The following is a 27,404-nucleotide window of genomic DNA, read 5'->3' as shown; positions in this document are numbered from 1 at the left end:
TTATGTAGTAGTAAACTCTCGATAATAAGTACTACTACTAATAAAATTCAACTAAACATCAAATTGATATAAAAAAAATGTGAATAAATTCAAAGTATAGTGCATTAAGTAGGACACAAAAAGGACTAATGAATCCCATAGAAAAGAATAACTAGTAGTACTATATTTGAGACTAAACTTTTCCAAAAACATTTCCAATTTATTCTCTTCATGTTGATACATAAAATGTTTGACGTGTATCATTAATAGGAGAAGTTTAGGTTAATTCTATATTTCTTCGAGTAAAGAAGGTCAAAATTATTAATTTTCCTAATTAACTAGAAGGCAAGATGCCTTAGCAAATTGCAAAAATTGATGCAACTTCAATTTTAATCAAGCATAAACTGTATACACACATTGCTGATTATAACATACAAACAAGCAAAACCACAATCTCAATCCTTTCCTTCTTTACAAACAATAAAATAGGTTTCTGCAGCAGATGCACATTTATCACCAGTTGAAGCTGATGGACTCAAAAAAGAGGTTTTTGGCTGAAGCAGAAGCACATGTTCTTGCAACTTCATGTCTCATGCTTTTAGGCCCGGAAACTACAACTCCAACGTCTGATCCTTTGCAACCAAGGAGTATCCCTGCAATTGTATACAGCACAAAATATCAACATTTTTGAAACCCAGAAAAGGAAAGAGCTCAAAAAAAAAGAAACTCACTCTTGAGATCGGGTCGTGCTCCATAGTGTATATTTGTGGATTGAACAAGAGACTGTTGAGGCAGGCTCTCAAGTTCTCTATCTGAAACGCTCAACCAAGAAGAAGGTGATCTCGTTGGAGTTGGCAGATCGACATTTTCAATCTGATTCTTCCCTTCTCCAGATATACCGTTCTTTTGCCAGAGGAAAATGGCACTAGTTGCTACAAAGATGCTTGCACAAACAAGAAACATGTCCCACAGAATTTTGTAGCTGTAATGGTAATTCTCCCCCCTTTTCTCCACGGGATATATATGGTAACGTGTTACAAATCCGAGAAGTAGTAGAAACATGACAAAGGAGGATGAGATTATCGCACCAAGCCACAGCCAGCTGTTCTTCCCCAGTACAGCAGATATGGGTAAATCTGATGGACCTGGTTTGTACACCTTCGTCTCAATTTGATTCTTGGCTTCCTCGACAGGCCTTTCGTGTTCCTGAGTAACATAAGCTTCTATCTGCAGCTGAATCTTTGAAATGTCTAATAGAGAGCCAGACAGGGGAAGCAAGAGATCAAGCATAGTTAGATCGGTTGTGTGCTTAAAGGCTGCGATGAGGAGGATGTTCGGAACCTTTCTGTTGGATTCTGTACTTCTGAAAATGATTTCGCGTATGATGGAGATGACAGGAGCGATGCCACTTCCTCCGCTTATCATCACCAAAGACTCATGGCTGAACAAGTACAAACTTTGTGAGCACAAAGAACTTTAAACTGGAAAACCTAATCATTTATGCAGTTATTACCTTAGAAAATCAGACGAAGCAGGTCCGTAAGGTCCTTCAGTGGACACTTCAAGATGATCCAAAGACGAAGAAAGCTGTTTGTAGAGCTTCTGAGTCCAGCTTCCCTCGATCTTGATCATGATGCTTAGCTTATTCGTCTCCAAGTTGCTGTTTGACATCACTGTAAAAGGATGCCACTGCAGTTTGCAGATGCTCGGAACATGCATGAACAAGACGCTTGTGGGAGTATAAGAAAGCCCTAAAAGGAGTGGATGAGGTTTTATCAGCATTTAGTTTTTCCAGAGAATGGTTAACAGTTATTGACACTTCACCTGGATCCTTGCTGAAGGTCAGTTCCATGGTGCCATTAGGTAAAAGGCGTGTTGAATCCAGCCTAGCGCGCCGTCTAGATTGTAGGAACCGCAAGTGTCGGTCAATAAGGAAGAGGAAGATCCCAGGAAGAATCATGCAGAGATAGGCCACTCCAACATGAAGCATGTAGAAGAAGAGATAGGGAAGATAGAGTTGGTGAGCATAATAGAATACTTCAAACATTTTTCGCCTAACACGATCCAAGCTCGTCGCCCAAATCACTAGAGACAGCACAAATGCAATGACTCCAGCAAAATTGGACAGATAAGTACTGCTCCACTCGAGCATCTGCATTGGGATTTACTTCATTCTTTATCAAGATTCGGATCAATTGTGATGGATTAGCATATTTGAAACTGAGAAAAGTACAAGAATGTTACCAAGATCATTTCATGAGACATTGCCCACCAATAGATAACGAACCCTATGCTGTGGAGAGCAAAAAGAACATTTGAAAGATGGCCAAGCCAGATGTGATACTTGATACTAGACTCTGATGTGAGGCCAAGGAGAGGCAAGACTGATGATGCTCTTGTCACAGGGAAAAATAGGAAGGCCCAAGTTGTGTTTCCAATATAGCCAAGCCTCAGGGATACGCCACGGAAGATAGTTTGCCACCTTCAGAAAACAAAGACAGAAGCTCATAATGGCATATCACGGAACAAAGAGTTTTAGCAGTATTCAGAAAACAAAAACAGAAGCCCAGAATGGCATATTCACAGAAAAAAGAGTTTTAGGAGCTTTCTAATACTTACTGGGCCACTCCATGCCTCATCATGAAGGGGTACTTTATGCTGACATACATATAATTTGCTAGAGACCAAATCATAAGTACTATAAACATGGCGGAAAATATAAGCTCCATATAGTTGACTATTCCAAGTGGCGCCATTACCAATGCTGGTCGTCTCAGGAAATCAAAGTAACTCTTACTACTGCAACAACAAGAATAATTTATTTGATATGTTTGGTGGGTGTGGGGGAAATGAGTAGTCCAGAAAGGCCATACCTCTCAGCATTCGACTTCTTAAGGAGATGTAGATAAGCACATCCCAAAAGAGCAGTGAGCATAAGAGGAAAACTGAATAAAACAAGATTCGTCCCTGCATATATAAGAATGGGAGTGAAGTGAAGAAAGTATCGAATATGTTAATAAGCAAATGGATGTACATTAGCGCAGAAAACTTACCTTGTTCCCTGAAGTATGTGGAACTGAGTCTTTTATTCAATTCGAGAGACCATGACCTTTTGTAAGTTTTTGTAGGAAGCATGACCCATATAAACATATATCCTATAAACACTAAAAGAAAGAAAATCTGCCATGCTGCACGATATTTCATCTTCGCTCTTGAAGTTTCTGCAAAGCTATGATCTTTTGGAGTTCAAAGTAAACACATCAAAATTGCTTGGCTTGCACATGTATTAAATGTACTCTGTCTATATATATGTGAGTGTGTGTGGAGATGCAAGTTTTATGCGTCATCATATCAAATCAAAGAAATGGCATGTTTCATGCACAAATACAGACATAGTAGTGCTGAAGATTGCTTGATTGTGCTTCTTAAACTGCAAACAAGTGGATAATAAAGTATAAATGTCTTTGTAGATTGAAAGTCAAAAGCTCTTTATATGAGTCGCCATTTATGCAAATTCCAAAGGTATAAATTAATAAGTTATTCTCGAGAACCTAACCGTTAGTTTTTAGTCAGCAATTGAACTTTTGAATCTTCTTCTACACAAATACTCCTGAGGTAACAACTTATTATGAATGCATATTGTGATGCTCCTGCGCTAGATTAATAAATGGAGGTTCTTTCTATGTCATGATATTATCTGCTATTTAGCAATGTGAATAATCACTATTTCAAATAAAAAATGGAACATTTCCCATACTATTGGTTTTAACACTGAAAAAGACTGATCTAAACAATTTGTATATTATATTCAACATTATAGATAATCATGCTATATTATCTTTACACCAAACAGGGCAGCATAACAAGTTGATAATATCAAGTAAGTTTGCAATATAAAGTCTTCCCAAGGCAAGGAAAGACAGTACCACAAAGATTTTAAGTACCAATGAAGTACAGTTGACTTCTGGGTTTTCAATTTATGGCAGTACATATTGGCTAATTTATCATATGATTGTGGCCTATGATATTTCATGTCAACGCCAACGGTAATAAGAATTAGCATTTTTAAAAATTAAACAGCCAGGCATATCCAGAGCACAAGACGATCATAATGCGGAGACTCTCGATATAATGGTTGAAATTAGATTTATTTAATGTATTTGCAGTGATACATTACTGTTCTAAACTAACATGACAACATCCGATGCACTCTGACTTTTAACTCAACGATATTTGCTTCTACAACTAAATTTTTCTTCCTACATAATGATGCAGACTTTATTAATATTAAGTTATCATATAACACATCTGAAATTTAATGCCATTGACATGTGACTCTAGTAGAAGTACTAACACATGGTATTTAGCAGAAAACTTTAACAAAAATTTTTTGGGGTTATATAGATAGATAGATAGCTCTCTCTCATTATTGAAATTGCTCAGCTTCATCTTTCTCAGCCTCTATATGAAATAAAAAGTATTTGTAAAAAGTGAGTGACATAAATTAAATTTTAACCTACTTAAAAGATCCTGACCGTGAAACTGGATATGCATGGATAAGATAAGATCTTGAATTGTTCTTCGTAAATAAGATATTTGCCAAAAAAAAATTCCTTTAATCTCTTCATGACAACAAGCATGCAAAACGTGAACTGAATGCAGACTGATTAAGTAGGATCTTTTTACGATATAAGACTGGTTTCCATTTCTAGAAACTAATTGTCCCTTTAAAAAACTTCAAAATGGACAGACTGTTTAGAAAATAAAATGGAAACAATCAAAACGTATTACCTGCATAGCATGCTTTTATTCCAGACTGGAGTAGACATGAAGTTGGGGATTTCAGTAGTGATGTATCCAACTCCATAAGCGAAGTATTAGACTCAGATTCAAGTCAGTCTGTAAATTCTAGAAAACCAATTATACTCAGGCAATCAAATTTCCACATAAACACACAGAAAAGAAACAGAGAGAAGTAAGATGATAGAGTAGAGTGCTATTATTAATTTTTGATTCTCAACTAACAGTTACAGCAGGTGCAAAGAAGAAGAAGAAGACAGCTAAACTGGAAAGTGTTACACATATGATAAAAAACACATTCAGTCTTTTGCTTCACATGTATCTGAGAACCATCTTTCCAAAACCAATTCCTAAAAATGTTGCAATTGATATTCCAAAAATCCCTACGAGAATGCCAGGTACAACTAAAGTGCTCCACCCTTTCGCTGTGGCCATTCCACCTGCTGTAGTTGGACCGCCAATGTTTGCATTTGACGCAAGTAGTAATAGTTTTTTATCGATTCTAAATAATTTTCCCAGCCCAAGTATCACAACAAGATGAACAGCCACTTGGACAAAGGCAAAAACAAAGATACTCGGAGCTGTGTTGATTACATTCGACACACTCCCACTTGCACCAAGAACAGCAAAAAATATCTGTATAAAAAAGAAGATATAATCACCAAACTGTAGTATGTAATATTGGATGACTGTGAATCCTCAATACACAACAATCTTCATAAAAAAAAGGATTCGAAATTAACATAGGAAAATTGTAGTAGTAGTTAATTAGTGACCTGTATGAGTACGAGAGAAAAAGCATCACCAGCAGGAGCCAGGTAGCGAAAGAAACTCGGAAGCAAGGTTGCTAAAAGGACAACAATTGCTGTAACTGCAGGAAGTTCACCTCCTTGAATTCCAAAAGTTTTGGAAAAAGAGTTGGCTGCTTTACAGATAGCAAAGGAAACAGCAAGTGATGTAGCCATTTGGGACACTGAAACTTTGCTCTCATCCATCGCCGGATATGAAGCATCTGTACATGGGTCGAACCAAAACTTTACAGATTTTAATGAGAACTATGTCTAAAGTAGAACAGAAACAGCTTCATAAAGCATGGCAGACATGGTAATTCATTGAAAATGTCCAACAGATCGTGGAGTAACTGACGCATGCTGAGCATTCCAGGATATGAACTTAACAAAGTCTACATACCATCAGGCACTTTTGCAACATCTGCGGGTATTTTGGAGGCCAACGCAAATAAGAGAAAAAAGTACACAGCACATAAGACATTGTCTGCTGCTACACCTGCAGCAACAACCGAAGGAGAAACAGCGAGTGCCTCACATATTGCTATGTAATTTATTGCTGCATTCATAGATACAAACTGACGTTACATGAATGACGAGGAAAAAACATTTACTGAACCAACAATAAGTAAATGTTAAGATGGAGAGACGGTCTGAAAAGGTGAATTTTTGGAGGCCAGAGCAGTCCTAACAAGAAACTGAGGGACTGATATTCTTTTCTTGCTAATGCTAACAATATTTGGTGTTTATAACAGAGGATATACACCTTTTGGGTATACAGGGAATAAAGAGGGATCATCTGGGGAAGTCTAATGGAAGTAGATATCATGTACAGTTTCTTTCTCATTGCCTCACGTTTGGGAGATGCAACAGTGATTAAATTTGCAAATAAGTATTCTGTCAACCTGAGCTATGTGTATGTCTGCCTTACTTGTTGTCTACATCCATTATTGATTGCTCTTAATTTATCAAAAGAAAAGGTCTGCTTGAATATCATCTCAAGGTGTCTGCTTTATTCTGGAACAAAAATGAATAGGGGACCATAAATTCTATTTGTATTTGAAACTACAAGAAAAAACAGCATTAATAAAGTCAAATAACTAAAAATGTTTTGTACGACTAAATATACAACCACATAATAAGATATTAACAAAATGTCACCGAACACTACATATTTTCCAGCTCAGCATATCGACCACATTGGATTAGCCAGAGTACATTCTCCAATAGTACAATTTCCAGAAATCCGAAACAAAAACAATCAAGATTAATGTGTATTTGAGACTTAGTGCTGCTATTCAAGAAGGTTGTAAGACTGCAATGTAAGTTTTAAATTACTTGCCTCCACCAATATAACTGCCCATCAGAGCAGAAGCTATTTTCCAGCTATCCTGACCAAGGGACCGCATGGGCACAATCAAGAAAGCAACTGCTGTCCCAACAACTGTTGCAACTGAAGCATCAAAGAAGCAATTAAATGTTTAATGGCTTCCAACACAATATATAGCCCTGGAATATCTGTATGAGAATTAATAAACCATAATCAATTGATAAAGCTTAGCAAAAAAATATAATTCTACAACTTCATGTGCTTTAAAGAAAAATTTCTCATTTAAAAACTCAAATACAGTTTTAAATAGTTTATCTCTATTCCCTTGATCCATATTTCTGTCTAAATCCAATAAGAAGGCAATTTGACTCAAATGATGGCAATGAATTTGGTCCTATAAGTACAACACAATGACCGGCATCAAGACCAGCCATAAAACAAAGAAACTTAGAAGCGTGGTCTAAGTGGTACATATAAAAGCTCCAATCATATGTAACAGTCTCGCTGTAGATATCCCATCCTATGCAACCTTAGCGGCCATTGAATCAACCATGCATAGCTCTTGGATTCGTAAAGGTGCAAGGAGAAGAAAGCATCTATGTCCATTGACCCTTATCGCTTGTATTAGACTGCTACTCAAGAATCATGTTCCATAAACTCTTTAGTAGTGCTGGCCTCAATATGTCACTAACTAATGGAATTCGTGAGATGCTAAGCTTACTTTTGGCAACAATTAAACAAGTTTGGTATAAAAATAAGCAAATGGGGATATGAATAATAAAAGTATAAATAAAGGAAGCACCTGATCCTAGCAAGAAAGCCAAGAATAAAGTCCCTGTAGTCCGTACGACTTGGCGTAAATCAGCTCTAAACAGCAGCAATGGTATCGTTAGTGGCAATAAATACTGAAACACAGCAGAATAAGCTGGCGCATCGTGCGGAATAATCCCCAGATTACTGGCTGCAAGCCCAACCAAAATACTCACTAATGCACCACTAATCATGCTCCCGATCTTCGTCTTCTCCGACCTAAACGCACCATTTTAAGCATCTATTTTTGCATCGAAAGAAAAGCGGACGAATTCATATTACCAGAGACCGAAAGCGCCGGTGGCGAAGAGAGCAGTCCAGACGCCCCAATTGTCGTCAGCGGAGACCACGGGAGAGTTATTCGAAAGGGAATTGGCGGTTAAAGGATTGGTAGGAGCTGTGAGATTGCGACAAGTCCTGATTGATAAATTGGAAGTGGAATTAGTGTTTGAATGGTGATGGTACGGAAATTTGGCGGCATTGCAGAATGAGTGGTGTGTTCGAGAGGGTTGTGAGAGAGGCGTTAGACTTAGCGGCATCGGTGAGGAAGCCATAGCCGGCGATTGAGCGACGTTGCCGGCCACGCTTTGAAATTCTACTGCTATCTTTTCTCTTATCGGATGCCTGTCCACGTGGCATATACTTGCAATAATAAATGTGTTTCGAAATTATGACGTCATGAATCACATTTAATAATTTAATATACTTCAATCCATAAATTAGGAATTCAAATCACTATGCTGTAAAAAGTTGCCCCTGGATTAGGAGTTGGATTTATAACCAATTTATTACCTTCAACATAGTGCTAGTATTTTATATTGATGTACAACATGGAGTATTATTTTCTCCATTCATAAATAACCGTCTCACTTGTAGTATAACATTTAGATTCACATTAATACTATGTCTTAATCTAAATTGAGTAAATTGATTCACATGTCAATCACATTATCACATACTATTATCACATTCTACTCACTTATTTTTTTCATATAAAACTTACTGCCCAAAAAACAAATAACATTTCCAACTTTGAACGGAAGAAATTCAAAATTTCAACAATGATGATAAAGTTTACAGAATCAGTCCTTTACAGTCTGCTTCACTTTAATGTCCAAACTAATGGCATATTCACATGAATCTGAGAACAGCTTGTCCAAAACCTATACCAAGAAAAGTGGCGATTGCAATGCCGAAGATGCCAGCAAGAATGCCAGGAACAACTAGAGAAGTCCACCCTTTTGCTGTCGCCATCCCACAGGCCGTTGTGGGACCGCCCACATTCGCATTAGATGCTATCAGCAACGACTTGAGCTCAAACCGCAGCAGCTTCCCCACCCCGAGGATGATAGCTAGGTGCACCCCGATCTGGACTAGACAGAACAAGAAGATGCTGGGCGCCGTGTTCATAACACTCATGATGCTTCCTTTCGCCCCAATAACCGCAAAGAACACCTAATACAGGATCACATTACAAATCACTTTCTCAACTTGTGTTTCTCAGCTTAAAATGGGACTAGAAATGCTGACCTGCATCAGTATCAACGCCATAGCTTCACCAGAAGGCGCGAGGTAAGCAAATAGTTTCGGGAATATAGTTGCTAGAACAACCACAATAGCTGTAATGGCTGGAAGGCTGCCTCCTTGGATCCCAAAATACTTTGTCAAAAAACTGCCACTTTTGCATATAATAAACGATACAGCAAGGGACGTAGCAGTCTGAAGCACAGGTAGCTTGTTCCCAGATTCTTTTTCTTCATTAAGTTCAGCATCTACCACAAAGAATTAAGTGGCTATGAAACAAACAATAATTTTTTTGGCCATGTATCTATATGATCTCATATTCATACATACATAAACCTCCACTGATTCAGAAGATATTCCGACTCACCAGCTGTTGATTCTGATGACTCTGCAGGTATCTTAGATGCCAATGCGAATAATGAGGCAAAATATAAAGCACAGATCACATTATCTGCAGCAAGTCCGGCAGTCACAACTGACGATGACGTCTCAAGAAATTCAGATATGGCCACGTAGTTGACAGCTGCAACAGAATAGAACGCGCGCACCATGAGTTACAAGATATGGAAATCATCAGTGAACATATAACAAAAGCATACGACTAGTTGAATTTTTTATACAAACAGCAACCCTTTAGTCTGCAGGCAAAAAATATCGAAAAATGGTTCTTAGATTGCGTAGCACTAGCACTACGACAAACAATGCCGATACCATCAGAGAACCAGCAGAAATCACTTGGCCATAGAAAAGTATCCAAATAAATGCACTAAAATATTTAGTCATTGTCTTGCAGTTGGGAAATTAATAGTCCTTGATTTCAATTCATGAACAAAGTCATCAACACAAGGCAATAAATGCTGCATTATATTGGAAATATGTTACTTATACAAGCAATCAACATCATATCAAGAAAGCAATCAACAATACCTCCACCAATATGCCTTCCCATTAGAGCAGCTGCAATCTTCCAACCATCTCCACCAAGAGATCGCATCGGCACCAACAGGAATGCCACTGTCGTCCCCACCGTCGTCGCCACTGCCTCACAATCAAGATAAATAACAGCTCAAAGGGCTAACTTGCATCTCGAATCCCCACAAAAAGGTCAAAATTTACTACCTGATCCAAGCAAGAAAGCGAGCAGAAGCGTTCCAGTAGAGCGAAGAACACGGCGCATGTCAGCTCTGAAAAGCAGCAGAGGAACCGCTAATGGCAGAAGGAACTCCAAAACGACGTCGTAAGCAGCCGCTTCACTCGCTATGATTCCCAAATTACTCGCCGCCAAACCCACCAGAGTGCTCACCAATGCGCCGCTCAGCGCGCTCCCAATCTTGGTCTTCTCCGACCTTGAATAATTCATTCACAAAATCAAGGGGAAAACATCAAATTAATTACTCCCATTTTGTGAAAATCGATTTACCATATGCCGAAAGCGCCGGTGGCGAACAGAGCGGTCCAGGTGCCCCATTGGTCCTGCGGCGAGATGATCGGGAAGTTCAACTGTGATCTGATTGCTGAACTCTTGCGACTTCTTTCCCGAGGTGAGCTTAAAAATGCGAAATTTAGAGATGGGGTTTTGTTATTTGGAAGTGAGAAGGCGTTACGGTGGGTTGGGAGACGAGGCCGCCTCGCCGGCGGCGGAGGGAGGTAAGTTGGGTGTGTGAGAAGATGCGTCGCCGTCATTCTTACAAAATTATCAGGAAAGTTTTATTTGTTAGATGAGGAGAGCTTGGAGATGGAAACTAACTGTGTCGGCGGCGGTGGCGATGGGTGGCTCCGCCGTGAAACACTTATCTTTCAGCTGAAATTTCAGTTATTTTCTGATGCAGTTTACTTCAAGGTCAATTATTGCTCTCTTTTGACGTTATTATATCAATGGTAGTAAAATATTTATATGAACGTAAATATTTTTAACATGTTTCTAAAATAATGGAGTACTAATTGATCATATAAATAATTAAGTATAAAAATTAAAGAATGCCAAAATCCTTAATAATTAAACATAAAAGGTAGTACTAGTATTTAATTTTATCAATATTAATATGTTGTTTCATTATTCAATTGTAAATACAGATTACAAAAGAAGAATGAATGCATGCATGTCTAATTTATTTTTGAAGAATCATCACTAGTTGAGAGCTACTGACATTTGACAATGTCGCTATTAAAAACTTTTAAAAATGAATTATCACACTCAATGAAAGTGACCAAATAATTGTTGAAAATTGATCACAAAATATATCTCTTAACTTAGACATTCATAAACTCAGTCCCTATAATCAGGGACGGAGAAAAAAAATTATATATAGGTGAGCCAAAAAAGAAGGGACATAAATAAGGATATTTAAAAAAAAATAAAACTAACAAACAAAAGTAGCCTAAATAATTTTCTTAGGTGGGGCATTTGCCCCTTTTGGCAACCGTATAGATCAGCCCTGCCTATAACTCTGATGCAATCGATTTTCGCATCAAATTTCCATGGCGAAAAACCTAATACTTCGGGAAGTGGCAATTTTTTTTGGATAGATTAAACGAAAATTGTGATAATTTATTTTTAAATAAGAAATAAAAAAAAAATCATGGTACAATAGTATCCGACCTTCATTTATTAGATTCGTCGTGAATTCGTTGACCTGCTCTATAAATATGAGAAATATGAATCGGCATCCCACACATGTGATCAATATCTTCAACAACATCTATTGTTTCCTCAAATGTGACTAAATTTTTCAACCAACTTTTGAAATTTAAAATGCCAAGGAACCATGAAAGATTAGATTTAGAAGTTGAACAAATCGATAATGTATTACTCCCTCCGTCCCAAGGAAGATGACCCATTTCTTGGGTGGCACGAGATTTTTTGTAAATTTATTTTGTGTGTTGAGAGGAGAGAGTAAAGTAAGAGAGAGGGAATAAAGTAGAGTAAAAGGTGTTTTCATTTTAAGTAATGGGTCATTTTAGTTGGGACAAACTAAAAAGGAAAGTGAGTCATCTTCAATGGGACGGAGGGAGTACTTATTTTTTTGCGAGAGGAACGGGAGGATGATGTTAATTTGATCTTTGAGGTTGTTTGATTTGCTTAATTTGATATAACAAGTTGAAATAGTGTCTAGATTTTTATAATTAGATTTTAAATTTACAAACTTTCAGAGTTTAGACCACTTTATTTAGCGAATAACTTTATACCTAGATTATAATGCAAAGAAAGTGAAGTCTAGCCAAATTTTGTTAAAATAACGAAGGAATTTTGAGTTGGACTTGGAATACCATCAAATGGGCTGAGGCCCACAGCATCTGTCAAGTCACACACAAGTTTATTTCTTTTGAGAAAAGTATTATTACTACTACTATCACATAGTTCTATATCAGTGGTCTATCGCACATTCTCTAATTCTATGGTGAAAAATATTTGGAAAAAATTGAGAAATATTATCAGATCAATAATATTGAAAATATTATAAAGAAGACATGAGCTATGGTGCAAATGAGGGGAAATGAGTTACGTGAGAAAATTCTCCATCGTGCATGGAAATTTTATATTACTCCAAATCCTAAAGAGCATATGAAAAAAAAAAAAAGAGTGAAAATATGTGTATTGCATAGAGTATAAAAGAAAGACTACCCTCTAATCTTAAAAGTCCGTCGTATACTTTTTTTTTATTCGTTCCCTGTGACAATGACAATATTAATATCAAAATGATTTAATTTAAAGTAATTGAATACAGACATTAAATAGGCCACGTGGCAATAAGTCAATCATACGGAGTATAATATACATACATAATGATCTTGATAAGATTGTGGGATGCATTGAGGTTACATTTATAAATCAGTTGGAGACAACTAAGCACCCGCGTATAGACGTTGAGATACAGACAGCAGTTGTAAAAATATTTGTTAAGTTTAATAGAGCTTTGTTTAATTATATGGTTTCTAATATTGTGGATGTTCAAGTAAAATTTATCCTACTTCCTCCTCCTCATAAATATATCCATTATTCAAGGAGGCAAAATAGTGTCGGCACGGCTCACGTGCTTTTAGATTTTAAGTTATTTTTCTATTGTTGCATACATTGTTTTCCCCTTTTTATAAGATAGAAGTTGCTGTTCAACCTGATTTTTTATATACATCAAATCCTATTTTTAAATTGATTGTTCACCTGCAGGAATTGTATCATACTACTATTGTATAGCTTACTGTACCTTCACAATAAGATAAACAGTAAACAGAATAGTTCAATCTGCTACTGATTAATTAAGAATACTATTTTTGACAAAATTCAGTTAACTACTGGTGCTGATCACGCTGGCAATTTTGTCACTACATCAAATAGAAAAAATCATCCATGCTAAACTTATACAACTAAGAAAGAGATCTAGTAAACTCACTCTTTACTTCATTTTTTTTTTCCTATTAATAGATTGAGGGTTCGAAAAAAGTTTTTTTTTTTTTTGAGAATTTGGACTAAAATTTAATGCCACATTAAAACTCCACATGCAAAGCTACCTAAGTCAAACTTAAGCTGCTCACTCTTCACTTCTCAAGCATTTTCACCCATGTTTTATGGTTCGGTTCTGCACAAACAAATGGTCGTGTAGTAGCATTCTTGATTATGACCCCATCATCAAAATCTTGAATTTTTTTATGGAAATTCTCAAAATCTTGAATTAGCAAAACCCTCCACCTTTTCAAGAACTTGTAGTAATCATATCTACTGTATTCATTATATTCCCACCAATTCGTAAATTTCAGTGCAAAAAGATTCAATTTTTGGCTAAGCAATCATGGCTGCAAGAGTCTTTCCACTTCTTCTATTTCTAACTACTTCATATGCTTTCACACCCCAAGACAATTTTCTCATCAGCTGTGGATCCGATTCCACTACAGAGATGGTTTACAACAGACACTTTGTTGGGGATTCTTCACACAAGGGTTCAACTTATCTGTCGGAAGGTACTTCATCTTCTCTCACAAACCCAAATTCATCTTCCAATTCAACTGTTATTTACACCACAGCTCGAGTTTTCACTTCTTCCTCGACCTACACTTTTGATATCAAGAATCTTGGCACTCATTTAGTTCGTCTGCATTTCTCTCCCTTCACCTCTCTGAATTATGATCTCAAAAATGGGAAATTTAGTGTTTCCTCAAATGGGGTTTCTCTTTTAACTAGCTTTAGTGCTAATGCTACTGTTGTGAAAGAGTTCTTTGTCATGGTGGATAGAGATGAGCTTGAGATTGTGTTCACACCTGATTCCAATTTTGCATTTGTGAGTGCAATTGAGGTTTTCTCAGCACCCAGAGATTTCTTCATTGATGCTGGTGGGATAGCCTTGATTAGCCCTGGGGAGATTAGTGAGTTTAAGCAGAATGTTTCAAGCCAAGTTTTGGAGACTGTTCATAGAGTTAATGTTGGGGGTTTGTTGATAACACCTTTCAATGACACTCTTTGGAGGAGTTGGATTCCTGATGAGGATTTTCTTGTGATCAAATCTGCTGCTAAGGTTGCTAGGACTAGTGATCCTCCGAACTACCAGCAGGGCGGGGCAACGAGGGAGGTTGCCCCCGACAATGTGTACATGACTGCACAGCAGATGAATGTGTATAACGGGAGTTTGATTAACCATTTCAACATCACATGGGATTTCCCGGTTGGCTCGGAGGGTGCTATGCATTTGGTCCGTCTCCATTTCTGTGATATCGTGAGCGTTGCCCTCAACACGCTGTACTTCAACATATATATAAATGGTGTTACTTCATACAAGGATGTGGATCTCTCTGTGCTTTCACTTCACAGGCTTGCATCTCCTTATTACATTGACTTTGTGGTGAAGAATATGAGGGGCTCTGGTGTTGTTTCGGTCAGTGTTGGCCCCTCGGACTTGAACATCGCGATGAAAAAGAATGCTATTCTCAATGGGGTGGAGATTATGAGAATGGTGAACTATGTGGCTCCATCTCCCCTGAGGTCCAAGAAGGATGGCAAGTGGATCGTGTTAGGTTGTGTCGTTGGTGGAGTTTTCATGCTGATTTTGGCAGTTGTGATGGTTTTAGCCATACTGGGATGCAGGAGGAGGAAGCCCAAGCCAAAGACGAAGCGTGCAGAGAGCGCAGGCTGGACTTCTCTGCGTGTGTTTGGTGGTGGCAGCTCCCATGCCACGATATCTCAGGGCACGGTCCTTGCCACTCCCAGCCCCTATGGCCTCTATGATTTGAAGATCCTATTTGCTGATCTACAGCTTGCTACCGATAATTTTGACAAGAGTTTGGTAGTTGGCTCGGGTGGTTTTGGCACCGTGTACAAAGGTGTACTCAAAGACAGCGTAAAAGTTGCTGTGAAACGAGGCGTGCCTGGCTCAAGGCAGGGGCTCCCGGAGTTTCACACTGAGATCACTGTACTATCCAAGATTCGCCACCGCCATCTTGTCTCACTTGTTGGCTACTGTGAGGAGCAATCCGAGATGATACTTGTCTACGAGTACATGGAGAAGGGGCCGTTGAGAAACCATCTCTATGGTAGCGACGCACCACCTTTGTCTTGGAAGCAACGCCTTGAGATATGCATCGGGGCAGCCAGAGGGCTTCACTACCTGCACACCGGCTCAGCTCAAGGCATCATCCATCGCGACATCAAATCAACCAACATCTTACTCGATGAAAACTGTGTTGCTAAGGTTGCTGATTTCGGCCTCTCAAAGTCCGGGCCGTGCCTAGACGAGACTCATGTCAGCACTGGCGTGAAAGGCAGCTTCGGCTACTTGGATCCTGAATATTTCAGGAGACAGCAGCTCACTGACAAGTCAGACGTCTACTCATTTGGGGTCGTGCTCTTTGAGGTTCTCTGTGCTCGGCCTGCAGTCGATCCATTGCTGAACCGCGAGCAAGTGAACTTAGCTGAATGGGCGATGGAATGGCACAAGAAAGGAATGATCAACGAGATCATAGATCCTCACCTCAGTGGTCAGATCAAGCCAAGTGCCCTCAAGAAATTTGGGGAGACTGCTGAGAAGTGTTTGGCTGAATATGGCGTGGATAGGCCGACCATGGGCGACGTGCTGTGGAATTTGGAGTATGCGTATCAGCTACAGACTAACGATAGGCCAAGGGAAGAAGTGCAACGGGCAACAGATGGTGATGGTGGCGATGGTGAAGCACCTGTTGCTGTTCCATCGAGGCGTGTAGATGTTGGTGGGGATGGTGGCTCGAACATGTCAACGAGCCGTGTTTTCTCGCAGCTCATAACCAATGACGGCCGCTAGATCACCACATCAAATAACAAGATGCAAGCATATATATACAAACGAGAAACGAAACGATGTCTCTCTTCGAAAACGATCAAACCTACTTCAAGTTCATTGACAATATGGACATAAGTACGCTTCTGCTTTTTATCGCTCGTATTCGACATGTATTATGTGTGAATCGTTAATTCGTGATTAACATTCTCTACTTTATTATACTCAATAATAATGGTTTGCTTAATTACCTGTTATTTTGTGCAAAGATTATAATCGAAAGAATGTTGATATGATTAAACTAGAAAAATTACAATTTACCCTTTGATGGTTTGCAAAGAAAGAAATTGATACATCAACCAATTAAGATACATGTCATTTTATCAACCAATCAAAATCAAATTAAGGAAGGGTCTTTGTCTAATAATCCACTCGTTTATTAAATTAGTTAAACACTGATATTTCTTAACAAGTCACTGATGCAATCAGTCACTCTAAAGTCTTATCCAAGAATGAAGTCGTCATGAATTAATTGAATCAACGTACGTAACATTTTTTGGATGATGCCAAATAAAATGAATGAGATCATAATAATGTTTCGTTATGATTGTACAAGTTTTCACATAATATGATATGTATATATTCTAATCCTATCTGAATGACACCAACCCAATTGTAACAACCACACAACTTCAATTATTGAAGGCTCTTAATAATTAAATTTTAATATGCACTGATGTTGGATATTGCGATAGAACTGTCAAAATACAGAACATAGCCCACCATTTTGTCTACCTGCATTCCATTTAAGGCAACACTAATGTGGCCAAAATTAACATTTAATTAAATAAATACGAAGAATAATAATAATAATAATAATAATAATAATAATAATAATAATAATAATAATAATAGTTCATCGTTTAGTCACCATAATTATTTAAATCAGTGACGTAGCCTGAATTTTGAAGTTGGAACCACCAAGAAAAATCCATGGGTTGCAACTGCTAATAACAATAAGAAATTTAGTTGACGCCCCACCATTATCGGAAGCGGATCTGTCATAAGCAATAGAAGAAATTATATAAAGAGAGTGAAATCAAGTAGGAGTAACTCAATATAGACAATTACGTACTCCATAATTTATGATGATAAAAAAAATTGATTCTAAAAAGAAAAATCACAATAAAAAAATATTAAATTATTTATACATAGTATATCCATCAATTTATTTCCTAATTCTAAGGATTTTCACTCGCCTCACAACGAATTTTCAATTTTGGGTCAGAAATTCAATGAGACAATAAAAATTACTAATAATGCTCAATAAAAATTCAAAATACTTTCAAATTTCAAATTCCAAATTCAGACACTCGGTTAAAAGTTTAAGACAAGGCAGGTTTATAAAGTAGTTAATGAAAAATGCAAAGGATATGGTGCACACAGATTCTACAGTAGTAACTCACATCTCTTAAATTCATAGTCACACCGCCATCTGCTCCCAAATCTCATCACTCTCTTAAATTACTTTCACCTAATCTGATTTGTTTCAAGTGCCCATCCTCAATCATTCCTCCTGATTCAACTTTGAAGTGGAGATACCATACAATTCGTGGACGAGAGGGGTTTTTTGAATTGAATCGAAATTGTGAAGGGGAAAGGGAAGCGCTGAATTTGAGATGACGGAAGTCATACTCCATGTCTACGACGTCACCAACAGCGGCAGCGACAAAACCAACAACACCATAATGCAGATCAACAAGATTTTCAAAGACGGAATTGGCCTCGGCGGCATCTTCCACAGCGCCGTTCAGGTTTTGCACTCCCACTCTGCTTCCTGTGTGGGGTTTTGGTGGTTAATTTTAGTATTGTTGTAGCTACTTTTGGGCTGATGCTGTTTTAGGTACTTGCATACTCTAATTTGTTCTCAATTTGGGAATTTGATTTTTGGGGATTCCTCTGTTCAAATACTTTTCTAGGACGAAGCAGTTCTATGCTAGGTGGGGCTGGATTTGGACTTGTTTTGGAGAAAAGTCCCAAAAGGATGCCCTGATTTGGGTTTTTCTTAAAAATGTTTGTACTTGAATAAGGGCTCTATATATAGGTTCTATATATATATTAGTTTTATGGATTGAGCTTTCACCTTAGGGGGTATAATTAATTACCTGTGTTAACATCAAGTTAGTGTTAATAGCTTAGGGAGTACTCCATAAGTTATCATGAAACATTTGGTTGGCATTGAGAAAATGCATCAATTTTGTTGGATGGATTGGGGTTTGACACAAAGATGAGTGTAATTCTTTGGTGGGAAATCCCCAATGGCTTCTTGAAAAACCACTCAACAAGTTTTCTCAGTCGTCAACGGAAATGGAGTGTAAAACGAAACAGCATGTAGCGGGTGTTAGTTTTTCTACCAAACAGATAATAGCCCCTCCTGACCTCATTTTAATCTCCACCTTTCTTAAGATGTTAAGGCTGTTTACCTTAATGTTTCCATGTTATGCACACACTGTAGATTTAAACAGTTTTGTGTCTATGACTCTTTGCATAACCTTTTGGTATTAGTCAACCAAAACATGTCAGAGGTTCTAATCCAGTTAATTTTGATGAACTTACAAGTTTTTTATATATCTGGATGTGATATGTATGAAGCAATATTATTAGGAACTAGCTCTTCTTCATCATCTATAGAGTTGTTCGTTTGTTTTCACTATTTGGTTATGAGCTTTATGGCAAGCCAATGTATCTAATGTGTTACAATCAGTAGTGGATGTTTTGACTGTACCGTATTCGTAGTTCCTGTAGTTAAGTATGTGCGCCGAGTGGATGTTTTGACTGGTGTTACAAGAACACCGTGTGTAAAAGGATACTGATTTTGCCATCTGCGGATCCCTTATAACAAGGTTGCATATTGTGTATCTCATAAATCTTTTGGGTCTTGCAGTTTTCACCATTTTGATGCTTACTCATTTTCTTCTATATCTACATTGTCTCATAAATTTCAGATTTTTTTTTTGCTCGAGCAGGTTATGGGGGATCTTTCTGTGTTTTCACTTGATATGTACTCCATATCTTTTGCCTACCTGACTTTCAGTTCACTCTTGGATACAGCTGAGTTATGATCATGCTATTGCTACTGAATTTTCAATTGCTCGACAGGTTTATGGTGATGAAGAATGGTCTTTTGGGTTCTGTGAGCAGGGTACTGGTGTCTTCCACTGTCCTTCAAAGCAGAATCCAATGTATACATACCGTGAAAGCATCAAACTTGGACAAACCACAAATTCTGTCACTGAGATTAACCAAATTCTCATGGAACTGAGCAGAGAGTGGCCTGGAGAATCATATGATTTGCTAGCAAAAAATTGCAATCATTTCTGTGATGAATTTTGTGAAAGACTGGGTGTTTCTAAGTTACCTGGTAAGGCAGTCCCTCTTACTGACTAATGTTCTTTTTTTATTGCAAACATTTCATTTTGATAATTGTAGCTCTCCTTTGTTTGTCAGATTCTGGTTAGAAGTTATATTTGGAAAATGGGCATTATATAGTATCAGCTTATGTAATAACTTGGCAGTGTTTTTGCTCATATATGCTTCCTTGAACTTCGACAAAGATTCCCTAGGTATAATTATGTGGGACTATTTGTGTGAAATATATACTTTTCTATGACTTATCAGTTATCAGACTAGCTGTGGACATAATTTTTTCACTTGGGAACAATTGAAAATCATAGATTCTCAGGGTCTTCGGCTCTATCGTATGCCTCTCTTATTTTTCTTGATTAAGTTTGTTTACTTCTTATAACAGCTTGGTTCTTTTCTTTAGTCTGCACAAGGTTTTACATGTGTGTTTAATTGCTAAGTAACTTTTTGCTTCTCCTGGATTAAGGAACTCCCATCTAATGATTCTTGGTTCGCATGACCAATGTCATTCTGTAATTAGGTGTATCGAAATGGCATGTTGTACTGAGTAATTGTAGGCAGCATTTTCACTTCTTTACTCTTGGTCTATCGTATAACCCCTTTTCCACTTCTTGGAATCGTAGTAATCTTTTCACCTCCATAACAGGTTGGGTGAACAGGTTTGCAAATGCTGGAGACACTGCTGTAGAAATAGCCGGAAACACAGCATATAGAGTAAGGCTCCAATCTCCATTTGCTGATTCCAACAGACTCATATACATAACTGTTTTCCACAGCCTCATTTATGTTGAAATTTCTGAAGCCCCTTAATTTGATTGTGGTTGCAGTTTAGGCAAGCCAAAACTGAAATCGTCACTGCCAGTAAAGTCGCATATCGATTTTTAGCTGGAATTGCATCCAACAACATGATTACAGGCCCAGATTCCCCCAGCAACTCTAATGGTGGAACCCCCCGATTCCAACCTACCTGGTTCAAGAACCTCGTTGCACCCGGCGAGAAACCTTCTAGTAGTTCGGAGCTGGAAGATGAGGATCAGCGACTTAGACAAGACGCCAAAACACCTCTATGATCGGACTCTCTACCTGACCGCAATGTTCAGCATCATTACCTGTGAACTTGTATGCCAGAATACCAAAACATTTGGGACTCTTGATCTTGCAAATTGTTGTAATATGTGTCGCAACTTATATAACATTTGGAAATGAATAGATTGTCGAACTTTTATGTCAACCTAATTTTCTGTGTCAGTAAGTCGCAAAATTCTTTTATCTTAAAAGATGGTTTCTTATCATATCACCCACGAAATAGACTTCTTAGCCTGGAACTTTTATCAAGAGATCACAACTCTTTTAGGTACCTCCTGCTGTCACAAACAAATACTACCAGATTAACTCGTATCAAGCTAATTACAGTGAATTTGTTTGCTTGGGAAATTTTCAGGTATAACAGAAACAGTAAAATATGAAAGCCGAAAGTATGAAAATGTGACGATACAAAATATGATATCTTATAAAAAGGACAGCCGAGCTCACTCCACATGTATGTACAGAAAATTATTGAAAAAACAGAACCTAGTGCTTGCACAACTTGACCGATCCTCTCGGATCTTTTTTGCACCTTTTCACCCTCTTAGCATCTGGTTGAACATATAAGCATCCACATGTGCATCGTCAGCTATTTTAAGTGACGAAACGGCCTGAGCAGCAAGATGACCAGCAGATAAACCCACGGAGCCCCATCCCTGTTCAGCAAAATATTGAGGGTAGACGTCTCTTCCAAAACGATGATCAGATGAGACCATCAGGTTAGAGTTACCCCAGTGACTCCACACGCGCCCATATCTATGAGCATCAGAAACCAATCCAATATTTTCAAGGGAACACTTAGGGAGATCTTGGTAAGGAACCAAAGAGTGTCTCCCAACAATGATGTCCATGTTATTAGCATGATCCCACGAGGCCAGCCCCTCATCCTTCTCCAACATTAGTTTACTCGAATCATCTGAGTCTTCGCCAAGTAGGACATGCAGAGCAACCGCCTCTGCTATGGCAGCACCTTCTTCGTCAAGTCTTTCCTGTTCTTCTTTCTTTCTCTGTTTCTTCTTTTCTAGCTCAGAACGGATGGCTGCAGAAGTAGCTAATGCCTTCTCCAAGCGTCTCTTTTTCTTCTCAGCCTGTTTAATTCGGTCAATCTCATCTTTCACCTGCTTCTTCTTGCCTTTCCTTACACCAGCTGTGGCTTTAGCACCTTCCATGATGTCCAATCACACACAACTCAAACCCTATTGCTACACTGTCCTAACAGCCTAATTTCTTTCGAGAATTTCCTCTTTTGTATTCCCTAGTAAACTTCCCTATGACGTATACATTATCTAAGCAATATATGCTTCATCTCCTTTTGAAACATGTTATTGAATACTTAATAAACTGAAATTAAAAACCTGAAAACAATAAAGCAGTATAAAACTTACACCTACACCCACTCAGGTCTGAATGAGTACCTCATCTTGCGCACACTACATTCCCAAAAAGAAATAATAGGAGATAAAAGAAGTGAAAAGTGGTAAGCACTCATTAATCCTGACTTCATCATTGTTCTCAACCTTTCCCTTTGCCACCCACTAACAGAACACTTAGAAAGAGTAACTCAATTAATACCAAATCTTTTCCGTTTCAAACAACTCACATGGCCTTCCCCCCTGCAATAAACAAGAATAACCTTAGCATTTACACAACCGCTAACAAAAAGAAATGTACAATTCAAGGGAAAACACACAAATATATTTAAATACTGTAATACTCAAATAACTACCAAATGAGAGTCATAAATCTTGCACATACCTAGTTACTAAATGCCATGGAATCAATCAAGAGAAACATGCCAAGGAAAATATTGACAGTATAGAGACACAAAACAACATCAGGAAAGAAGAAACATTACAAAGCATACTGATTCTAGCATAAGTAACCCTACAGATTGACTGGATAAAGGAAACACAACACACAGTTAAGTGATACTGAAATCTAAGATAAAACGTTTCAGGATTGTGCAATTTACACACAATTTGGTATTCGAAACGACGCCGATACAAAAATGATCCTTCATGCAAACAAATAAACGATGATAAACAACTAATGTCCAACTAAGCTAGGATGAGTAACCAACTTTAATCGAATAGATAACTTTGAGTAATAATTAAGCAATTGATTCACACATTGTTTCTGCATTCTATGCAATTGTTCGAGTTTCGCCTAACAGAAACATATGCCCAAATCTCAGATCCCTAAAACAGGAATATATGCCGCTCATTAGGCAACTCCGAAGGATCGGCAGATCTGAATACACCTAACTCAATAATAAACCCTAACTCAATTCCACAATTCAATAAGAAAAAACTCATCAATTTGACATACGATCCGATCCAGTCAGCCCTAATGCCGGAAATTCAATCAATTGCTCAATAAATCATTCAGGCCCAGATCAACATACCCACATGACATATTACCAAACTTCAGAGATCAATCTGAAAAAAACGACAATTCTCTTCAAAACTATTAGTAACAAATAAAGCGGACCTGGTGGAATCAAGGAGAATGAAGAAGGCCTCCCGACAAAGCAATTGGAAATAAAAATTGAATAAAAAGCCGTAGATAAAATTAAAGATTGAAGTGTGTCTGGATCTGCAATCAGTCGCGTTTTGAGAGAGAGAGAAAAAGATATTGATAAAATAACTGATCACATGAGATTGCCGGTGAGAAGAGACGGGGATGAGTAGGAGAAGGAAGGGTATTTTTGGAACAACAGATGGAAACTGCCACGTGTCGGTCAAGGAGAGTGATCCAGAATTTCTGACTTTTCAATATTTTAATCGGGCCCACTATCCTCTTCATTCTAGTCGACGATCTTCAGCCGTTCAATCCTTTGTCAATTGATGGATTAACGGCCACGATGCGCACCGGATATGTGACGTCATACTAAACTTTCTTGCTTGGCTCATTAAATTGACGTGAAAAGCGAAACGAAATTATAGTCTTGGATATCTTCACTCGATTAGAATGTCGATGGCTGAAAATATAAATATTTGATTTTCTCTAATTGCATTTAATAGTAAGAGCATCCACTATAGGAGCGGCGTGCCGGCCGCCCCGATCGCGGCTAAGTCGCGGCGGCCTATTACGGTGGACGCGTCCGCTCCGGAGGCAGACGGATTTGGTGGGGCGGAAGGGCAATCGCCCCGAATGCGGCGAGGACGAGCCGGAGGAGAGAGAAGCGCGGCGGCCGCCGCGCCTATCTATTGCGCGGCGGTCGCCGGTTCCTATTTTTTATTTTTTTTTTAAAAATTTGATTTTTTAATTATTTTTTGGCTTATTTTAATAAATACCCCACCAATTTGTTTTTCACTCCACACCCATTTTCACTCCACCTCCAATTTCACTCTACAGAATTTTATACCAAATGCACGGGAGAGAAGAACATCCACCCGGCACGGAAGAATCGAGATACAAATACTATCCTTTTTTTATAAAATGATCGTTGTATAATTTTCCGGTATCCATTAATACAACGAATATTTGGTCTCATCGCACTTCTTAATTTTATTATTATCTCGTTTTCTAATTATTTTTAGTCCGATAATTTTAATTCTAATTGAATTAAAATATACAAAGAATAAAAATAAAGTGAAATGTGGCTAACAAAAGTGTCCACTATTGTTGCGGAAACTTTTTTTGTGGCCGTGGACAAATAAAAAGTGGCTACGGACAAAAAAAAAGTGTCCACCAAAAAGTGTCCTCCTATAGTGGATGCTCTAACAAATTCCAACCTTCAGAATAATTATACATATAAATATCTAAAATATGACTCAATTTAGTTGAGACCGAGGAAAGATTAGTTATGGGTTATTTTGTCCCACAACTTTTTTTGACCATCAAAATTTAACGTTACATCTTCAAATCTCATCGGATCTAACAAGCTTACATCACCTTCTGATACATCTTTGGATTCGGATAATGCCCTTTATGTCCTCTCTCCAGCAATTTGATTAAACTCCATCATTTATGCATCACCCCGCACAACATGTCAAAACTCGATGGTCAGAAATTTGTTATGCAATTATCCTAAAAACTAGGATATTCTGGTTAAAAGAGTATAATGGTACAAAATCGAATATTTACCTAACTAAATCTTTTGTCACAATCATTGAATTTAGTACCATCAAAGTATGTTCAGAGCCCAATTTCATTTTGAATGTTTAACTAAATCTTTTGTCACAATCATTGAATTTAGTACCATCAAAGTATGTTCAGAGCCCAATTTCATTTTGAATGTTGTTCCTCTTCGTACAATCGTAATTTGATGATAATTTAATTGTAGTACCCAATAGTAATTGATAACACTTGTTAGCATAAATAAAACACTTGTTAGCATAAATAAATAATTGTGATCTCCATGTTACTTTTTCTTTTGTTACCATGAAATAATCTGTATAAAAAAAAATCAAGGTTATTCTTCAAATTTAAATTTTAGATGATCCTATCTTCCATATTTAAAATAATTACAAACATAATTTTAATTTATCTACACTGTTCATTTTATAGGTCGAACTAAACTTCTGTCCCAATTTGTGATAGTCCCACCATATGCATGGCCTATTATTGTCAATGATAGATGAGGCACTTTTTGTTCGACAACTAAAAGTGTCATTTCGCTAGACATCGAAATTACAAATCTTGGATAGCAAATACCAAATTTAGACTTTTATCCAAACATTATCTTAACTTAATATTGGCTAGCACACAAAGACTTAAAAACTAGACCTACAACATAGGTAAGTTATCCTTTTTGGAATAATAATACTAGCATGTGTAGCTAAAAATAGGAGTAGAACGTGTGGGGTAGGTTAGGTTAAACTTTTCAAAATTTAGTAAATCTAGCAACAATTTACTAGGCACCAAATTGACATACTAGCAATTTACGGGGGTCATATTATAAATTTAGGAACAAAATTTTGGCACCAAATTAGCATATTAGCAATTTATGGGGTCATATTATAGTTTTAGGAACATAATTACCTAGATTTAGTTATCTCTTGCAGAGCTCTCACTGCAGCAGATTTCCACTTTAGCTCAATCGTCACTCTCCCACCATTTCCGATTTAGAATAAACACACTCACACCCACACATTGTGGCGGCGGCCGTCGGAATATTTTCCGGCGATAGCCAATCGTAACAATGATATCCATCCACACAATCACCAAGCCCTCGACCCTCCAATTCCGCCCCAAAAGGCCCTCCAGAAAACCGCCCAAAACCCTAGCTCCGATCCACGCCCTCCTCCAGTACAACCGGAAGCCTCAGCTCGCCGGCGACACCCCGCGAGTGGTGGTCATCACCTCCGGGAAGGGCGGCGTCGGCAAGACGACCACCACCGCCAACATCGGCCTCTCCCTCGCCCGCCTCGGCTTCTCCGCCGTCGCCATCGACGCCGACGTCGGCCTCCGAAACCTCGACCTCCTCCTCGGTCTCGAGAATCGCGTCAACTACACCGTGGTGGAGGTCCTCAACGGCGACTGCCGCCTCGATCAAGCCCTAGTCCGTGACAAGCGGTGGTCCAATTTCGAGCTCCTCTGCATCTCCAAGCCCCGCTCCAAACTCCCCCTAGGGTTTGGCGGAAAAGCCCTAATTTGGCTTGTAGACGCCCTCAAAAACCGGGAAGAAGGCCCGCCCGATTTCATCCTCATCGATTGCCCCGCGGGGATCGACGCAGGGTTCATCACCGCCATCACGCCGGCCAATGAGGCAGTGCTGGTGACGACGCCGGACATCACGAGCCTCCGCGACGCGGATAGGGTGACGGGGCTGCTGGAATGCGATGGGATTAGGGATATAAAGATGATTGTGAACAGGGTGAGGACGGATATGATCAAAGGGGAGGATATGATGTCGGTTTTAGACGTGCAGGAAATGCTCGGGTTGCCGTTGCTGGGGGTGATCCCGGAGGATACAGAGGTGATCAGGAGCACGAACCGAGGATATCCGTTGGTTTTGAACAAGCCACCTGCGTTGGCTGGGTTGGCCTTCGAGCAGGCGGCCTGGAGGCTGGTGGAGCAAGACAGTATGAAGGCTGTGATGGTGGAGGAGGAGCCCAAGAAGAGAGGTTTCTTCTCTTTCTTCGGAGGCTAAACCGAATTCAGTGATTGCAGAATGTGTACAGTGTAGGTTTGCCTCGTTTTCGTTGTTTGTGAGTTTTGGTTAGGATTTAGAGTGATCAATGGGGTGTATCTTGATCAAAAGGTGAGAGAGATCGCTTTGGATTTTGATTTCTTTATACATGTGCTTCATTCTTTCGCTCTCACATTTATTTCAAGACATCATTTTTGTTGAGTTGAGAACTTGGTTTTGTGTTTCTGCTATATGGTTTTCGTTTTGTGTTTCTGCTATATGGTTTTCTGCCTTGGTATGTTATGTTTGATTCTTAGGGAAGTCGTGTGTTACCATCTTGATCAACTCCATAC

General features: G+C 38.5%; 7 protein-coding genes across 9 annotated transcripts; 3 read left to right on the top strand and 4 right to left on the bottom strand.

The window, feature by feature from the left end:
• Nucleotides 1-334: 334 nt before the first annotated feature.
• On the bottom strand, nucleotides 335-4,898 carry LOC125214691 (ferric reduction oxidase 4-like). 2 transcript variants are annotated; one of them, XM_048115818.2, is made up of 9 exons: nucleotides 4,771-4,898; nucleotides 3,033-3,215; nucleotides 2,853-2,946; nucleotides 2,599-2,778; nucleotides 2,224-2,461; nucleotides 1,804-2,131; nucleotides 1,493-1,730; nucleotides 711-1,420; nucleotides 335-632 (listed from the first exon to the last, which is right to left on the bottom strand). In XM_048115818.2, exons 1-9 carry the CDS (start codon nucleotides 4,844-4,846, stop codon nucleotides 493-495), a joined length of 2,187 nt encoding a protein of 728 aa, XP_047971775.2. In that variant the 5' UTR covers nucleotides 4,847-4,898; the 3' UTR covers nucleotides 335-492. The 2 variants fall into 2 exon arrangements, with proteins under 2 accessions (XP_047971775.2, XP_088923899.1); XM_089067773.1 differs by having other exon boundaries at nucleotides 3,033-3,200.
• Nucleotides 4,899-4,955: 57 nt separating this feature from the next.
• On the bottom strand, nucleotides 4,956-8,338 carry LOC125214693 (uncharacterized). Of its 2 annotated transcripts, XM_048115821.2 has the most exons (6): nucleotides 7,990-8,338; nucleotides 7,700-7,926; nucleotides 6,910-7,020; nucleotides 5,971-6,126; nucleotides 5,556-5,791; nucleotides 4,956-5,415 (listed from the first exon to the last, which is right to left on the bottom strand). In XM_048115821.2, the coding sequence occupies exons 1-6, from the start codon at nucleotides 8,259-8,261 to the stop codon at nucleotides 5,092-5,094; spliced, it is 1,326 nt and encodes a 441-aa protein (XP_047971778.1). In that variant the 5' UTR covers nucleotides 8,262-8,338; the 3' UTR covers nucleotides 4,956-5,091. The 2 variants fall into 2 exon arrangements, with proteins under 2 accessions (XP_047971778.1, XP_047971779.1); XM_048115822.2 differs by lacking the exon at nucleotides 5,971-6,126.
• Nucleotides 8,339-8,738: 400 nt separating this feature from the next.
• Nucleotides 8,739-11,086, bottom strand: LOC125214695 (uncharacterized). Its single transcript, XM_048115823.2, has 6 exons — nucleotides 10,652-11,086; nucleotides 10,351-10,577; nucleotides 10,159-10,269; nucleotides 9,599-9,754; nucleotides 9,238-9,479; nucleotides 8,739-9,162 (listed from the first exon to the last, which is right to left on the bottom strand). Exons 1-6 carry the CDS (start codon nucleotides 10,912-10,914, stop codon nucleotides 8,839-8,841), a joined length of 1,323 nt encoding a protein of 440 aa, XP_047971780.1. The 5' UTR covers nucleotides 10,915-11,086; the 3' UTR covers nucleotides 8,739-8,838.
• A 2,685-nt stretch (nucleotides 11,087-13,771) lies between these two features.
• LOC125215368 (Protein kinase superfamily protein) lies at nucleotides 13,772-16,713 on the top strand. Its single transcript, XM_048116766.2, has one exon. The coding sequence runs from the start codon at nucleotides 14,016-14,018 to the stop codon at nucleotides 16,488-16,490; it is 2,475 nt and encodes an 824-aa protein (XP_047972723.1). The 5' UTR covers nucleotides 13,772-14,015; the 3' UTR covers nucleotides 16,491-16,713.
• A 1,186-nt stretch (nucleotides 16,714-17,899) lies between these two features.
• LOC125215306 (deSI-like protein At4g17486) lies at nucleotides 17,900-21,120 on the top strand. The gene is made up of 4 exons (XM_048116688.2): nucleotides 17,900-18,280; nucleotides 19,626-19,887; nucleotides 20,536-20,603; nucleotides 20,717-21,120. Exons 1-4 carry the CDS (start codon nucleotides 18,146-18,148, stop codon nucleotides 20,957-20,959), a joined length of 708 nt encoding a protein of 235 aa, XP_047972645.1. The 5' UTR covers nucleotides 17,900-18,145; the 3' UTR covers nucleotides 20,960-21,120.
• Nucleotides 21,121-21,365: 245 nt separating this feature from the next.
• On the bottom strand, nucleotides 21,366-23,626 carry LOC125214849 (uncharacterized). The gene is made up of 2 exons (XM_048116036.2): nucleotides 23,466-23,626; nucleotides 21,366-22,588 (listed from the first exon to the last, which is right to left on the bottom strand). The coding sequence occupies exon 2, from the start codon at nucleotides 22,142-22,144 to the stop codon at nucleotides 21,512-21,514; it is 633 nt and encodes a 210-aa protein (XP_047971993.1). The 5' UTR covers nucleotides 22,145-22,588; nucleotides 23,466-23,626; the 3' UTR covers nucleotides 21,366-21,511.
• A 2,355-nt stretch (nucleotides 23,627-25,981) lies between these two features.
• On the top strand, nucleotides 25,982-27,295 carry MIND (septum site-determining protein (MIND)). Its single transcript, XM_048114940.2, has one exon. The coding sequence runs from the start codon at nucleotides 26,122-26,124 to the stop codon at nucleotides 27,070-27,072; it is 951 nt and encodes a 316-aa protein (XP_047970897.1). The 5' UTR covers nucleotides 25,982-26,121; the 3' UTR covers nucleotides 27,073-27,295.
• Nucleotides 27,296-27,404: the final 109 nt, after the last annotated feature.

The sequence above is a fragment of the Salvia hispanica genome, chromosome 3, assembly GCF_029641045.1.
Source record: "Salvia hispanica isolate PSC_SH4W2 chromosome 3, Shi_PSC_v1, whole genome shotgun sequence".
NCBI classification, from domain to species: domain Eukaryota; kingdom Viridiplantae; phylum Streptophyta; class Magnoliopsida; order Lamiales; family Lamiaceae; genus Salvia; species Salvia hispanica.
The sequence above is the reverse complement of the archived record's forward strand: the minus strand, read 5'-3'. Positions and strand labels throughout refer to the sequence as shown.